Source organism: Emys orbicularis, chromosome 7, assembly GCF_028017835.1.
Source record: "Emys orbicularis isolate rEmyOrb1 chromosome 7, rEmyOrb1.hap1, whole genome shotgun sequence".
Classification (NCBI taxonomy): domain Eukaryota; kingdom Metazoa; phylum Chordata; order Testudines; family Emydidae; genus Emys; species Emys orbicularis.
The window spans coordinates 42,486,610-42,504,363 of NC_088689.1; the positions used below are offsets into that span (position 1 = coordinate 42,486,610).

Genomic DNA, 17,754 nt, shown 5'->3' on the forward strand with positions numbered 1-17,754 from the left:
TGACCCACTATTGCGGTGTTTGGTTTTAATTATGTTTCATAGTTTCTATGCAGTGAGACATGTGGCCATCTGTTTGGTGAGCAAAATGGGGATGGATTCATTCAAACAAACATCCCATTTCTAAGAAGGCCATGCTAGTTAAAGGGCCAGAGAAATTGCTCCCAGTGGTTTTAAGCTACAAATTTGGAGTAGTAAGTATGGTTTATCCTAGTTATAAATGTGTAGCAATGCAACCACCAGGAAATCCCATCTCATGGACAGATCATGACCTCTACTCACAGATTAGAATGTTACTGGAATCCCTGGATGGAATCCAAGTGTATTTGTAACTCACTGCAATTCCATTCCTGTTCTCTGTATAGTTTGATTGTCAGGGCTCTGCCTTGATGGACAAAAAGCGTGTTACCTCATTCAACTTGGCTTAACATGATTGGAGAGTCCCATCAAGACCTAGGCTCAAACATTTGAAGCCATGTTACCTGGCCCTGTTTTAACCTAGGCTACATCCTTGGTTACCGCACAGCCTGCTAACATGGCTTCAAATGCGTTAGCTTAATAAGACTGGAAAGCTCCATCAAGACACCGGCTAACATGTTTGAAAAACACACCCTTTCTGCCAATCAAGACAGGGGCTAGGGCTCTGGGGACTGAAGCTTCTCTCTTTATATCTGGTACCATCAAATTAGAGAAAAATAAAAATCAGTTTAGACTTTCTAAAGAAAAGGTGACTGAGCAGTTCAAGCCAAAGAACACCACCCAAGTTTTCAATGTCAGATGAAACTGACAACAGACTAAAGCAGAGAAAGAAACTCTGCTTCATAAACGTCAAACAGAAGTCAATATGAAAAAGTATAAAATACCTTGTAGGTCCTCTGGTAGGAGATGACATACCACTAGAGGGAGCCAGACACCATATTACTGTTCTAGTACAGGAAGTGGTGAGCTCACAGGTTGGGGTAATCCTTAGGCTCACTAGGCAAGTGCCTTGTCATTTGGGCTAATGTCGTGCTAATGAGCAGAGATTATTTCAATGACATCCGCCCACTTCCGAACACAGCACAGCAGCCCACTAACTGAGCTCCTGTTAGTGTTACACGCTACCTGGAACGCAACTTGTATGTTGCTGGCTGCTGGGGTCACTGCCCAGTCCAGCTCTGGGCAGAAAAGTGGTGGAGAAAGACATAAGTAGAGAGAAGCCCAAACCATCCCTATAGGCCCTAGCCCTACAGTGGGTGCAGCCCATGTGCCGCAGCTGAACACCCTCCAAGCTTTGGGGTGTTTCACGCCAGGATCAGAATTTTGCTTTTCAGCTGATCTCCAGTTGTAATGCCGCCTTGGCTGTAGCAGCATTTAAGTAAACATGAAAGGCACAGGCCTAGCCCTTGTTTCCTGCATCCTCCTCCTCCTCCCTTTATGGCAGCCTTGTGCTATGAGAGAGTCTATCCTCCCAGAAGCTCAGGGTTGTGCTGTGGTGGAAAGGTGCTGGCGTAGGTGTCTGATAAAGTCCGCTTGAGACTGAGGTAGGACACGGTTGATAATGGACTTGGGGATCCATCCCTTAAAAAAACAAAACATCTTTAAATAAGCGGGGCTGAAGATGTCAGTGCAACGAATTTGACAGCCTCAGCTCAGTTTTGGAGAGAGGGCTCCATCCATGTAGGTGCAAATTCAGGAGTCTGGCAGCCTGGAGTCCCTCCTGGGGAATGCACCTGCAGTGTGGGGGTGCGGGGCATGTGGATCGGAGGGAGGGGGGCACTTTGCAGGTGCAGAACCGGCTGTGTCAGCTTTGTGCCCCCACTGCAGTAGCCCCGGGGTTGGGGGTCATACAAGGGTGGACTAGAGGAGACAAGGACAGAGACCTGAGGTTATCCTGTGGCTCAGCAATTAAAGCTAGTCTGAATAATGGCGGTGCAAGATGCCTCCTCTCGGTCCCTGCCCCAGTGTCAGCACGGGGTGAATCTTGCCCACACGGCACATCCGTTACTCCTGAGGGCATTCTGTGCCAAAAAAAAAATTAAAAATTCTGCGCACAGATTCCCCCCAGACACAGACTCAGCAGTGAGGTTGCACCTGACCCTGACACAGTGCAAGGACCAGGCCTGCCCCAGAAACACCCCAGGGCCCTGCCCCTCTGTACCAGTTGCACCAGGTGTGTGCTGGCAGGCAGGCTAGCAAGGCAGGATCCAAGTGTGGAGGGGTTTAGTGTGGAGCGTCCAGGTATGGGTTGAGAGGGTTCTGTGTGGGGCAATCTGGGTGCAGGTGGCTCAGTGGGGAATCCAGGTGTGGGGGGGATCTGGATGCACAGGGGCTTGTTGGGGGGTTCTGAGCGCAATGATAATGGGACTCTGCAGGGGAGTCCAGGTGAAGGTGGTTGGGGCTCAGCGCGGGGGGTCTGGGTGTAGGGGGGGGATAGAGCTCAGCAGGAGGGTGTGGGGGACTCACTGGGGGGTCCAGATGCTGGGGGAGTGGGGCTCAGTGCGGGGGGGGATCCAGGTGTAGTTAGTTGGGGCTCAGAAGGGTGGGGATCTGGGTATGGGTGGCTCATTGGGGTGGTCTAGGTGCAGGGGGGTGAAGCTCATCGGGGGGTCTGGATGCACGGGGATTGGGCGGATGGGGGAGCAGCTCCCTGTACAGTGAGCCCCCTCCGTCCTCCTGCACCTGAGGCACAATGGGTGCAGGAAGCGGAGGCAGGGGGGGGGGAGTTTGCACAGTTTTCTACAGCTGGGGGAGAAATCTGGGGGTGGGTCTGACCCAGCCCTGGATGCTGTGCAGGGGAAGAAGTCCTGTCCTCCTCAGCCCAGCCGGGACTAGTAGCTGAGCCCGGTGCAGGGTCGGAGTCACCATCCGGGTTTTCCACAGTCCTGTCTCCTACCCCACAGTGATTTACCTCTTTGCCAGTTGCCCTGGGCACCTGAAGCATACTGCTGGGGAAGGTTGCATGAGTGCTCGTGGCTTTCCTTTGCTTCCCCACAGAAAAATGACTTTCTGACGGGGAAGCAAAGAAATCTGCAGGGAACATAAATTCTGCACATGCACAGTAGCGCAGAATTCCCCCAGGAGTACTGTGTCAGCTTGCACTGTGTGTTCCTTCCCTGAAACAAAAGAAAAGAGAATGCACCTATCCCAGGGGCTCCTGAGAGTATAAACAGCCTGGCTAGCTACCAGTATTAATGTGATAACACACCATGCTAAGGAGCGTGAAGTTAGTGTCTCGCTATTATTTTACAGCAATCCATTCCCCAGCTCCCAGAAAGGATCATTGCCTTAGAGTCCTCCTCATACCGCAAGTCTGCCTCCCATAGGTGCCAGGAGCAAAGTGGTCATATCTCCTAGCAAGGCAGCATGAACTTGCCTTGAGGTCCATGCTCAGGAGCCAGGTGAAGCGAGTCTGACGTTGGTCACCCTCCAGCGGTTGCAGAACAATGCAGCTCAACCCAGACTCAGCCCTGGCGGTTGTGGGAGAAAAAGGGATTTAGCTTCTTTCCAATGAGAGACCGACTGAACCTTCTGACTTGGACACTAAAGTAGTCCCAGCTACCTCAGGTTTGGATTAGCACATCTGCTCACATTGAAACCTGCTTACAAGCTCTCCATGACATCCCTTCTTATTGGACTGAGCCAATTGTGCATGAATTAAATACAAATAGATTAAAAGTACATTTATTAAGGTCGAATAACAATGCCACAGATGAGTAGTTCTTCCTGGGGGAAGAAGTTTGACTAACCATTGAACTATACAGGTATCAGCTCTCAGCTTAATAGGCATCACCTCACTAGTAACATTTCATTTTAGATTCCTTGGCCCGGTCCTTCCATGACATCTGTGCAGGCAGACCCCTGCAGCTAATGTGTCTCTGCGTGGCCACGTGGGCATTCCTGTGCAGATGTTATTGTAGGGTCAGGCCTGTACTTTGTAAGTGAATTTAGTGCTCATAAACATAATGGAGTGTACCAGCGATGCAGGCTAGAAACCAGGCATAGCACTCTATACAGCCCATCTAATGCACCTCAGGCCTAATCTGCATCAGAACCTACCATTCCAGTCCTGCCCCCTCTACCAAGGCATCACATTCCTAAGCTGCACCTTATTCTGTTTCAGATCTTCTCCTGATTAGAGACTGATATTGGTATCCATCTGTGCACTTGATGGGCCCAAAAGAGGGCTGGGATCTTCACTTGTAATGGTGCCTTGTTAAAAATAAAATGTAAACACTCAATTATTTAACCCCTTACCTGCCTTGCAGTTGCTAGGTGCTAACTGCAAGGCAGGTAAGGCGTTAAATAATTGAGTGTTTACATTTTATTTTTAACATGTTCAGAAGAGTGGTTTCTATGTGGGCCTAGATGTGTGTTGTGCTGAACATATTTGTATTCCACTGAAATTGTGCATTCATGCTCTCTCTCACACACACACACACACACACACACACACACACACACACACACACCAGCATCTATAGGGAAGATGTACCTCTTGAGTGCACAACACACATGCTAAAATAATGCATGCACAGATTCCTGTTAACATTCAGAGCCTTCACCTGACTTGCCCCTTTTGCATGGGCATGAACTCGGAGTGGGTTGCAGTGCCAACCAGATACACAGTTGTCTCCTTCTTCCAGCAGTGCCGTACGCTGACAAAGTCCCTTTGACCAATGAGGTTCCCAGGGCACTGAGCAGTGATCTCATGAGTCAACAGTGTCCTTCCCAATTCTTTGGAGGATCTTTAGCAAGAACACAAACCAAAGAACTGAATAGAAACTACTGGATTGGAAACGGCAATAACCAAACAGTCTGGAAAACATGATCCCCTTCCAAACAAGCATAGGGGGTGGCAACAGCCCTTGAACCAGCTGGCCATTTTGTTCCCTTAAAGGCACTAATGGTTTTGCAAAACAAATGCTTGTTCTCCTTGCTGGCACCTTTCCATAGCTGTGGAAACCCACCTTTAAATGTATTCTTGGTACATCTTTGAGTAGTAGAGGTGGAATGTACTAACCATCCCCCCATCTTTTTCCAAAGCTGCTATGATCAAGGCATATATACAGTAGCAAAGGCTGGATTTCATGCCCCATTTAGAACTTGTTCCTTCCTTGCCTATATAGGCTTAATGATTGGGAAAGTATCAACCTGTCCTAAGGGTTGGCAGGGCTGGGGTTAACACTGTCTTCCACAGCAGAGGAAAGATCACAGCTGCAAGCACCAAGTGCAGGGACTGGCAGGGTGGGAGAGCTTGACCAGCTGTGGATAATTAAGTAATCCTCCCAGCACAGTATAAGGGGGATGTGCTCCTAGGAACTTGGGTTAACCAATATTAGGAGTGATAGACTGTGAGGGCTGAAAGAAGTAGTTAGTCCTGTTGACCTAAGAAGAAATGTCATTAGCTAGCAAGAGTTTATGGGTTAGGTACTTCACTTCCTTTAAAGGGGTGGGGAGTGTTTCTAATCCTAGTGTGGAAGCTAAACTGAAAGAGACAGAATGTACTGATTAGGAAATACTGTGTGATTCCACTAGCCTGCGTAGGAGCTAGCCAGGGATGTGCCCTGAGCTATAATGCAGCAGAGGTAACATTGATCTCTGACTAGCAAGTTACTAAACTTAGGAGAGCAGGAATTAAGAGGCTAAATCAAAACAAAGCAGAGAAACTTAATTCTAAACTGCAATGCACTCAAAATCCACTCCCAGTGCTGTGTTCCCCCCTGCAGTACAGCAGCATCACTAGCAGTCTTGGGTCCTGAGAAGAACAGAACATTTCTGGGAAAACATCCCAGGATAGGAATGGTCAGATCTAGTCTGTTAGCCAATGGGAAAATGCTGCTTCTGCTCTGACTAGTTATTTCTTTACTTCTGATTAGGTATTTGACCTCCTATTAAGGCCCATCTCAGAACCCAACCCTCTGTTGGTTTTGGGGTGGGGAAAGGAGGTGTGTTTCTCTATTTTATTGCTGAAGACCCCTTCAAAGATCTTTGTATAATCAGTTTAATTATCCAAGTAGCTGTCAGCATTCCAATAGGTTTCTGCTGTACATCTGACTTGTGAACTTTGTGATTTACATGGACTTCATTAAATGACTCAGCACATACATTCATTTCACTCAGTTAATTAGCATTATCTACGCATTAGTTCATGGTCCCTTAACTTGATGGTCTTATAAAGAAACTCTGCACACTGATGTCTGCATGGGGCCATAAAAGCAGCAACTTGTTTCTGTATAAAAACTAAACTATTCCAGTTCACTGTTTGCTGTGACCCAATGCAAATATCTAACAGCTGATCACACAATGAGGGGATGACCCTCCCGTTCTGAGTTCCAACTTTGGTCTCATGGGCCAGTCACTAATATATTGGACAATGATCAATATACGTTTCCTATAATCAGGGTGCCCAAGGGAATTGTTTTACTTCCTCTTTCTTGATGAATATGGTATCCAAAACAAAAAGCCCCCCAGCGCTCACACTATCAAGTAAATCTTAAAATATATGTTAGTGTATCACAACTCCCTGCCCCACTTTAACACCTGCTCTTTTACTGCATTTAGTTTCATGTCCGTGTTCTCAGCAAGGTGCAATAGTTGTATGTAATAGGCTCCACTTCTTCTAAATAGCCTGAGTCCTTCTGTGCAGTTTTGTCTGTGGGTTTATATCCTGCCCTTTCAGGGAATGGCATTGACATTCAACACATTTCTCTCTTCTAAGATCCTATATAGGTTCCTGTGATCCTAGGTCTAGTTGGTAGGTGGAGAATCTTACCACAAGTATATTCTGTTGGAGCTCCACTATCAGTATTGGCTGTCTGTGAGTTTTTAAGTAAGGTTTGAAGTGTTGGTTTTGACCTACAAAGCCCTAAATGGCTTACGTCCTACCTATCGGAGAGACCACCTCTTTCCCTGTGACATACTGTCACAGCTGAGATCAGCAGAGGCGCTGGAGTTGAAGCCCCACTGGCATATACAATACACAAAGGGGCTGCTGGCAGGCAATGGCCCCAGGGCATTAGAATTCACCCTTCCCCTTGGCCTGAAATAGCCCCAGCCTGCTGACCTTCAGGCCATGCTGCAAACTTCAGCTCTGTATCCAGGCATTGGAAATGGAGGGGAGTGGTGGTGGGAAGCTGTCATAAATGGGGAATTACTTAGAGGGAAGAGAGGATTTGAGCTCCTGAGTTGCCTGGCTTGCTGCTGGAGGGTTATACTGAAGGACACAGCTGCACTTTAGCTATATTTGGGTATTTAATTTGGCTGTGTTTTCAATTCTGTCAAGGGTCCTGAGCAGGGCCAGCTCTAGGATTTTTGCTGCCCAAAGCAAAAACAATTTTGGCCGCCCCCCCCTCCCCGTTTTTTAATTACCCCACCCCCGGCCCCGCCTCAACTCCGCCCCTTCCCCAAATCCCCAGCCCTGCCTCCTCCCCCCAGGCTCTCAAGCCTAGGAGGGAGTGAGGGAGGGGGAGAAGCGGCGCCCGCGCCGTGGCCACTTGGAGTCTCCCCCTCCCTCCCAGGTTTGAGAGCCTGGGAGGGAGGGGGAGACTCCGAGTGGCCGCGGCGCGGGCGCTGCTTCTCCCCCTCCCTCCCAGGCTCTCAAGTCTGGGAGGGAGGGAGAGCAGCGGCCGCTCCGGATCTGCCCCTCCCTCCCAGGTTTGAGAGCCTGGGAGGGAGGGGGAGACCCCGAGTGGCCGCGGCGCGCGAAACAGCTGCTTCGCGTGCCGCTGCTCCCCCTCCCTCCCAGGCTTGAGAGCCTGGGAGAGAGGGCGAGTAGCGGCGCGCGAATCAGCTGTTTCGCGCGTCGTGGCAGCAGCAGCGGAGGTGAGCTAGGGCGGCCGGGGCACATTTTTAGGGGCGGCATTCTGGCGCTGGCCATGCCGCCCCAAGCACCAGCTTGTTTAGCTGGTGCCTAGAGCCGGCCCTGGTCCTGAGAGCATTTATATAAATGTAAATAAATAACTGCACGAGGCTTTGGGAGAGATTTGTGAGCAGGCAAACCAGTAGCAGACGAGAAACTGGAGGCTGTAGAATATCCAGACCCATCTCTCCATTTACCTTGACTCGACTAAGGGTAGGATTCCACTCAGGCATTTGCTCCAGCTTCTCAAACAGCTCATAGTATAGCTGGTCCACTGGAACGTCCAGCACTGTCTCCATTCGGAAGACTTTGCCGAGCCTGGGAAGAACTGTACTCAGCACCAACTCTCCTTTTCCCTGGGATGAAAGAGCACCTGGCAGGGTAATCCTGACCACAATAATGTAGGTGTGCTGCCATCAGGACCCAGGCCTATGTCAGTTAGCCTGCCCGCACTCCCTGCCAGGTCATGCACCACGGGGCACTGAATCATTCACTGACGTAATGGGCCTTTCTAATAAATGATTTTGGTCCTTTTTCATCACCATTTGTTTTATAGATGAAAGTCATTATATTTAAATCATGTCACTACTAGTTATTTATAAAATATTCACCACCAGAGGTTCATTCTGTGCTTGCTGTTTCCTTTCTAGCTAAAGGAAACTATCCTAGTAAAGATCTTAATTTATAAACACATAAATAACAAAAACCAGAACACAGCCATGAGCTGGTATCTGTTAATTTTGTAGCATAAACATTCTGAACTTTCTCTGGGACTATGATTGACTGCGTTTTCCCCTCAAAGCCTTTTCATCTTGTCTATTTGTTTAATGTATTCTTGCATGTGCTTAGCCAATTGTCTGTCAGAAGTTGCACCTGTTTCCTTTTACATTGACCATAATGTAGAATGGTTTCCTGTAAGCACTCCTGTTATCTACCTGCTTTTCTGTATCTTCACACATACCATGTGCCCTGGCAGTCACACCCTCTCTCTCACACACAGCCCTCTAGCCTCTCAAACTAATTCACCCATAGTCCATTCCATGCACAGACAGGTGGAAATGTGATAGACATTTTGCTGTTGCTCTTTTGACACTGGCCTTTTAGTCTTGAAAGGAGCTCTATGGGGGAGGGCATTGCTAGAGATAGTTATTAACAATAATAAGAGGAAGTGATCGAGACTGATTCCATCTAGCCCTTCCCCATTCCCCAAGATTTTCTCAGCATGAAAGCTTTTTTGGACTACTAGAGTAACAAAAGCAACAAGTGCAAGGACTGTACCTGGTAGGTTTCTGTCTGCCAGCCATCTTGCTGCTGCAGTATCCCTAAAGCCCTACGCAGGGTGGCTTCTCCTTGATTCACATAGGAAAGCTCCGTGTTTGAAAACCAGCTGGAGTTAACTTCAGAGCCATGTTTTTCACCCGCAGCTACAGGAGCAAGCGCAAAGTACTTGTTCATGAATGTTCCAAAGCCTCCCTACTTTGCCTGTATACTCTGGCCTTTCATAAAGATACATGACGGATCTGTTGTTTTATGAGTTGTGTGTGGAATTACAGTGTGCACTGATGGGCCTCTCAACTCAGGCCCAGGCCTCTAAGAAGATAGATCTGAATCTTCTCTGACTTTGGAGAAGTCTAGACCTGAACATCTTTGCTTGGGGGGGCCATCTCCAATGTAACATACAGAGCAACATCCCATTGCCAGCTAGCCACTTAAGTCAGTTTTCCCATCATTGCTGTCAGAAGGCTAGGAGTCCTGGTCATGACATCACAACTGCGGAATAAAATATCTTTAAAGTAGAAAACCATTTAAACAGGTGACTTTTTAAGCAATAGCATTAATATCCAAATAAACCATCGCCAATATGCTGATTGGCCCAGTCACTTCAGGTAGCATCATTCCACCAACTATAACAACATTTTCCTGAAATCAAGCCACGTATATAAAACAAAATGAAAGGCCTCTTCTACTACAGCCTCACTTGGACAATGGCTCTCAAAAGCCCAGTGTTGACATATAGGCACCTGCATCTACATCACAGCTTTTACCATTATAAGAAACTGTTTTTAAGTGCAAGGTATAAAAACATTTTCAGTGACCATAGTTGTATTGGTCAGTAGAGATGGGGCTTGATAAAATCAAAACCATTCGCAGGAGGCAGTTACTAGCTATGTGCTGACTTGCTGAAAAGTATTTTCAAAAAATTGCACTTAAAACTAGTTCCCAACAGTAATGTGATAGAAACTGAATGCAGATGGGGACTATTTAGTAGCATTACATATACCACATTGCCTCTCCAACCAATGGTTCAAAAGAACAGGACAGGTAGCTCCCATCTGCAAATCTTTAGGTAATTATTAGATGGGCCTAAAAACACTGTCTAGATATAACAAAACACTGTTGACTGGACTCAACCTTTTCTACAAGTCTTTGGATTTCATTTTGTGGTGAGTTCATTTTGTCTCTCTTACAAGTCTCAGGATGAATATACCATTGGTTATTACAAAACTCTGGCCTCTAGCCAATACTGAGATGGTTATGAATTATTCAAGGTATTGAGACCTCTCATGTGATGAGAATAACATTAATTCTGTGCTCCCTGCAGTATAGCACTACCTCTGGTTATAGATCAGCCACATTCAGAACAGTCTTTTAATACACATCCATCCATCCATGGGTTTGCAGGTAGCACACAGAGGCTGTGCCAGCTGCAGTAGGAACCACCTATGGGAGATTTCTTAGGACATGCAACATCCAAGCATCTGTGATAAACAGAACTCTTACCAGGGTCCTTCCACATTATCCTCCGAATATAATCAGGAACTGTAGAAGACAGGCAGTGAGATCCTTTTGACATGAGTCCTCTTGTGTCATGCCCAATAGCTGAGAGAGCCATTCTCTTCAAACCTAGAGGGGGACAAACATAGACAGCTAGTAAAATGTATCACATTCAGTACAGAGGCACGTTGGCCTGGAAATTGAGGCAAAGGTCTGAGAGCAAAGATAACACTAATTAGAGTCACTCACTCACTGGATGACTGTGGATGGCTTTTGGGCAAGGCACTTCACTGCCTTATGCTTTAGTTTATTTTAGCTGGAAAATAAAATTAAAAAACCCTTGTGCCTCATGGCAGGTGTTTTTTCCAGCCAGGGTAGAGTAGCAATCAACTGTTTGGAGAGGGAAGAATCTGGTGAACTGCCAGAAAATTGCCTGGAACTGTAGAGGTGACCAAAATGTTTCAAATTTTTTTACCTGACAGAAAAGTGCTGAGTTTCAAAATTTTTCATGCAAACAGGGATAAAGTTTACAGAAACATTTTCATGAGAAATGTTCCTATTTTTCAATCTGATCTAGCAGGACTCCTCACGGGAAGGTGTGTGTTGGCCTCATGAACTGTCAAGGCCAAGTTTGTGATGATGGCCCAAAATAAGGACCATGAACTAAATATTCATATAGGAAACTTCAGATGCTGTGGGATTGCTTCTGTCAGGGTAAATGGTCTTTTTTATAACCTCAGTACTTATTATACTTTAATGTAAACAGTTTTCAACAATAAAGGTAAGGGGACATCAAATTTGTGTGGAATGTAGGTAATTTGGGGACTAAAATTACTATCATCCCTCAAAATGAGGGACACTTAAGTGGTATGGTGAAAATTTCTAATGACACCACACTGCTGGTAGCTTGCAGAAAAGAATCAGATGTATAGAGTCCTAGAATTTAAGGCCATTATGATAATATAATCTGGCCTCCTGCGTAACACAGGCCTTAGAAACTCATCCAGTAATTCCTGCATCAAGCCCATAACTTCCATTTGACCTTGGCTGTCAAAAACATTCCAGTGGAGGAATGAGGGGAGTTTGCCGTTTTCAGTTTTCTCTAACATTTTCCTGTCCAAATCATAAATTAATGAAAGCTACAGTATAAAATGTTTAGCACAGTTCACTTTTATCCCAGGATGTTACATCATATTTCACTGAGCTGCTGCACATCATTGTAGCCCTGTCTCACTGCAGTTTTGCACCTCTGCTATAAATCAGTAATATCTGCTTCAAAACACACCCTCTCCCTGCATCCTACTGTAATACACTGTACTTGACTGCCTCAAAGAGGATCCCTGTATCATAGACCAGGGTCTCTCTGCAGAACAGTGCAGCAAGGAACATCATGCTGTGGGGAAATCTGATTCATGGGCATCACAATGAATTGTTCCCTGGCATCAAAAATTTGGTTTGGAAGGATTTGATTTTTGATGATAAATTTCCGTGGATGCCAATGTTTATTTCCAAATACTTCTAAGTTGATTTTTTTGCACTAGCAGGAACTACCGTCCCTCTCCAAGATACTAATTGTTGTTTATTCTGAATGTAATAGATTCAGGAACCAAGTCATTATTTTTGACCATGAGAATATGTAATGATTATTTGTTGGGTCTGCTAGCGAAGAAGGTACCTGTTGTCTACCAATGCAACATATCCTATGGGTCAGATCCTCAGCTGATATAAATGGTCTAAGGATCTGGCTCCATGTGTTTTCAACTTTCCCTCCCTATATATGTTAATTATTAATGATCCCATTTTTATGCCATTATTTTTGCATAAAGGGAAAGAACAATTAGCAGCATTTACAGATTAAAATCTGACCCTTCCTAAACATGATATAGCAAAATAGGAATATATGCACTATATACATGTCAGCCTGTTTATAAATGTGTCTCTCTGAGTGTATGTCTATATAAATACATACATATACAGTATATTTTATCTATAGAGTGGTGACTGATGCTATTTTCTGTGTGACTGAGAGAGTCCACTGTACAGGACATAGAGATTTATTGTGGTTGTCCTGTAGAATCACACCAGTTATTCAGAGGACAACACTTTTCCGTGGTTGACACTACATGGAGGAATATATTTACAGTATATTGTATGCTCTGCTTTATAGATCAAGGAGAGTTCTGCTTACCAGTCATCTTTCGGAGGTGCTCCTGTGAGATCCCACAGCACAGTTTGAAAGTTGCTGACAACATGGTGTGGAGGTGTCTGCTGCCTCTTGTATTCAGTGCAAAGGCTGACTGTGGCACTAAATCATGCCTTTATAGTGATTTTGAAGGACAACACCTGATGATATGGACCATGCTTCTAGAAAGCAGCTGGAATGAGGAGCATCCAAGGACAAGGCAACCAGAGGGATGGGCCGGAGAGAGGCACCCACAGTAATGAGAAATCACTGCTTTTGTATGTTTCTTTTTAGACCTTTTACAGTCAGCACTTTCCCTTGCTTTTGGACAGTCAGACTCATTACTGTATTCCAAACATATCAATCAGTTACTAATCCTTTTCTGGAACCTCCTGAAACTTTTTTCTCTCTCCAAACAAACGGCAACATACTGTGATGAGCAAGGACCATTCTGAGGTTAGATATCCCAGATTAAAATCTATTTTAATCACCCACATGCACCATTTCAGCTACTTGTGAACACCTACTTGATTTTTACTCTGTTAAGGCAGCTGCCCCTCTACCCACATCACCGTGAAGGTCCCTAGGGCTAACACCATATAGGAAACATGAGCTATGTTAAATTGTAGGTATCCACTGAAGATTATGATGAAGGTTTCTGTGCACAAACTATAACAGACTCACTTGTATGTTTTTGGCTCTAAACAGGATGTGAATGTAGTTCCAGGCCTGTAATCTTCTGTAGTGTAGGCTGTAAGCTTCTTGCTGCTCTGGTTAAAATGGGAAATGTGCACCCTTTGAACCCTTCCAACCATGGCAGAATAACACCGGATATAACTGGTTTGTTAGGAAGTGGATATGAATACTTTCACTAAAAATGCTGATCTGACTTGCCAAATGTTGGTCATTTGACAGTTCTCTGTTACCATTTGATTCCTGTTTGGTGCCCTTTGTGAAATGAGATAGTGAACTCTATTCAGTGCCCAGAAACAGCTACTCGTCTGGAAAAAAAAAAAAAAAAAAAAACTATCACAGGTGACACCTAGTTGTCACACTGGTTAGCAGACTCAGACAGGTCAAGAATGACCTATGACGAGCTCAGAGGTAGGAAGCTTGCACTTTGCACTTGCTTCCCATTATGGACCTCAGTGTTCAGGCCTGGCACCTTTTGCCAGTACTAATAAATTCACTCTTGAAAGAGTAACAATGATAAAGAGAGATCAAGCTCTTTAAGGTCTAAAATCTGCCAGTGTGTTCAGCTGGGCTAGATGGCTTCTTATAGTGCATTTAACTCCTTGCTACCTCTCCTGAGAACTTGGTGATTCACTGACTGCCTCTCTGTCTGCTTGTTTGCCATAGTGAACCCACCCAGGAACTCTGTTGTGGTACCACATGGTGAGGACAACAAATATAAGCCTTCACTGCAAGCATGCAAAATCACTCCTGTTTAAAGTTTGACCCTGGGGTAATAGGATAATTTAGCTCTGTAATTCTGCAATCCTCAGTATCAGAAAAATGTCAAAAATTGGAGGTAATTCAGAGAAGTGGGGAAAAAATGTAAGGGGCATGAGGTTTTGATGTATAAAGAAAGAACTAAAGCTGTATAGCTTAACCAAAGAGTCTACGTGTATCTAAAGGGTGTCACGCGGAGAAGGGAAAGGTCTGGAGGAAACAATACTGCATTAATCTGTGTGTGTATGTGTGTGTGCTCTGAGGGTAATAAGTCTTTCTGATCTCTAATTTCTATGATGCTATGATTATACTGCTCTGCGTGTATTGCTGAAAAATGTATATTTCGTCATAGTGTTGCCCCTTCTTAGGGCACCTTCCTGCAGCAGGCTGCTACACAACTGGTACACCTGCCTCAGTTTCCCCTCGGAATCCACCCATGCAAAGGAATATTGTTTCTGTGTCACAGCCAAACCCCTTTATTCATATAAAGTCCCACAATTCACAGATCCCTCATAATAAAAACAGTTCCTCTCCAATCCAACTCTTCAATCCCTTTCAAAAACAACAAGGAGTCTGGTGGCACCACCAGACTCCTTGTTGTTTTTGTAGATACAGACTAACACGGCTACCCCCGATACTTAATCCCTTTCAAAGGCCACCCTTCCCAGGTCACCCACCTGAGTTAACTACTCTCACAATTCCTTTAGCCCTTGCTGCCTGGCCCCAGGCCTGCTACCTGGGAATCCCAAGACCTGCTTCTCTCCCATGAGTCTTCTTTGATAGTTCCCAGTGAGGATTGCCATGACAGAACTCCTCACAGTGTTCCACTCAGCCAGGACTCCCTGCTTGTGAGTCCTACCCCGCTCCTGGGATCCACCCTCCAGTATCAACCCTCTTGTTTTGGGCTCAGCTTCTCTTAACTAGACTGGTTCTTCCCCTTCTTCTCAGGGGCCTCTGCACAAGCTCAGCAGGGGTTCTCCAGCTCTGACTAGGCTTCACCATCAACCTTTTGCTTTTCCCAGTGGCTCTCTGTACCAGCTCTCCTCTGCTTCTGTTTCTGCTCCTGTTTCTCCCTGGATCTCTTCTTTCCTCCTCCGGCAGCTCTCACCTGCCCTTCTCTGTCTTCCTCAGGCAGCTCTCTCTCACCAGGCCTCCGACTCACCCAGTCTCCTTCCCCCTAAGGCCTTGGTGCCTTCTTTTAAGCCCAATTGGGGTCACCCTGAGACAGAGTAACTGGGAGAGAAACTACAGTGGAGGGTGGAGACAAGTTCACATGCTCCAGTACTGAGCCACGGGGGGCAAACATAATGTAATATGAGAAAATAAAGACCTCTGTTATCTCACTGCTCCTGGTTCATCTGCTCTCCAAAGTACTGAAGTGGCACTTCAAAGCCAAGTATGCAAAGTAACTAAAAAAAAAAAAGTCTAAACAAAGGAGGTATAAAGTAAAGCTCTTGGTTCATCAAGTCAGGTGAATGTCAAAGTCCCAAGGGGGATAGAGATTTAGAGGACACCTTCAAGAGAACTTCTCATCTTTTTGGAAATTCTTTATTTTATTATTTGTTTTTTTCTTCATCTATACTAACACTTCTAGAAGCTTGAAACTGAAGTGTCTCCCCTCCATTTCCCTCAGCTATACCAGTTTGTTGGTGTGTTTGTGGTTACCATCACTCATTACGAGGTCTTAATTGTGCATACACTGGTTTGTTATTGTAGGGTTGTCCATGATTGTTTGATTACATTGCTTTATTTTTATAGCACTGTGTCTCCTTTCAGCCCTCCATCGCCTATCCCCTCCTTAATCCTTAGGGTTTCTGTATGCCATTCCCATGATTCTGATCAGGTGTCCTAGGCAGGTACTGAGTGTTACTGTGATATGTAACCTATTATTTAAATCAGCTTCTGTACCAAATGACTAGAGGATAGCTAATGTGATACCAATTTTTTAAAAGGGCTCCAGAGGACATCCCGGCAATTACAGGCCAGTAAGCCTAACTTCAGTACCAGGCAAACTGGTTGAAACTGTAGTAAAGAACAGAATTATCAGACACATAGATGAACATGATTTCTTGGGAAAGAGTCAACCTGGCTTTTATAAAGGGAAATCATGACTCACCAATCTATTAGAATTCTTTGATGGGGTCAACAAACATGTGGACAAGAGTGATCCAGTGGATATAGTGTACTTAGACTTTCAGAAATCCTCACCAAAGGCTCTTAACCAAAGTAAGAAGTCATGGGATAAGAGGGAAGGTCCTCTCGTGGTTCAGTAACTGGTTAAAAGATAGGAAACAAAGGGTAGGAATAAATGATCAGTTTTCAGAATGGAGAGGGGTAAATAGTGGTGCCCCCAGGGGTGTGTTTGGACCAGTGCTGTTCAACATATTCATAAATGATCTGGAAAAAGGGGTAAATGGTGAGGTGGCAAAATTTGCAGATGATACGACATTACTCAAGATAGTTAAGTCCAAAGCAGACTGGGAAGAGTCACAAAGGGATCTCACAACTGGGTGACTGGGCAACAAAATGGCAGATGAAATTCAGTGTTGATAAATGCAAAGTAATGCACATTGGAAAACATAATCCCAACTATACATACAAAATGATGGGGTCTAAATTTAGCTGTAACCACTCAAGAAAGAGATCTGGTGTTATTGTGGATAGTTCTCTGAAAACATCCGCTCAATATGCAGTAGCAGTCAAAAAAGCTAACAGAATATTAGGAGCCATTAGGAAAGGGATAGATAATAAAACAGAAAATATCATAATGCTTCTATATAAATCCATGTGTAAAAGGGTTCGTGCCGGGGCTCGACCCTTCAGGACAGGAGGGGAGCCACACCGACTCCCTACTCACGGAACAAACAGTCAGTCAGTTCAGGCCCTCTGGTGCAGGGCCGAGCAAGCAAGCAGTTCGGGAGCTCAGGCCCTCTAGGGCAGGGGCTGAGCAGGCAAACCAGTTCAGGAGCCCAGGCCCTCTGGAGCAGGGGCTGAGCAGGCAAAACAGTTCAGGAGCCCAGGCCCTCTGGAGCAGGGGCTGAGCAGGCAAAACAGTTCAGGAGCCCAGGCCCTCTGGAGCAGGGGCTGAGCAGGCAAAACAGTTCAGGAGCCCAGGCCCTCTGGAGCAGGGGCTGAGCAGGCAAAACAGTTCAGGAGCCCCGGCCCTGGTTCAGGGTGGAGCACAAACAGTCAATTAGCTCAGGCCTTCTGGTGTAGGGGCTGAGCAACCAGGCAGGTAAGGGGCTCAGGTTCCTACCTGACCGTTGGGTGAGGGGGAAGCCTGCCACCCGTGAGTGCGGGTGGCAGGGGGGGGACACAGGCCCACCTACTCCACTGTGTCCCAGCCCGGGGCCCTAGCAGCGATGACTCTCGCTGCCGGTCAGTGGGGTATCCTGACCGAAACACACTGACATGGGTTCACATTCGTCTATAGCCTGACCAGGGTCGGCTACCCCCGGGCTACTTCCAGTATCCCCCTCAGGGCCTACCTCGTCCGTGGCACCGGGCT

The 17,754-nt window shown here is 46.0% G+C and overlaps 1 protein-coding gene across 1 annotated transcript; it reads right to left on the reverse strand.

The window, feature by feature from the left end:
* Positions 1-1,455: 1,455 nt before the first annotated feature.
* LOC135881421 (steroidogenic acute regulatory protein, mitochondrial-like) lies at positions 1,456-12,864 on the reverse strand. Its single transcript, XM_065408076.1, is given in 8 exon segments — positions 1,456-1,557; positions 3,353-3,446; positions 4,542-4,697; positions 4,699-4,724; positions 8,035-8,193; positions 9,116-9,261; positions 10,619-10,741; positions 12,801-12,864. Coding segments are annotated over 8 exon segments (870 nt in total).
* Between the last annotated feature and the right edge of the window lie 4,890 nt (positions 12,865-17,754).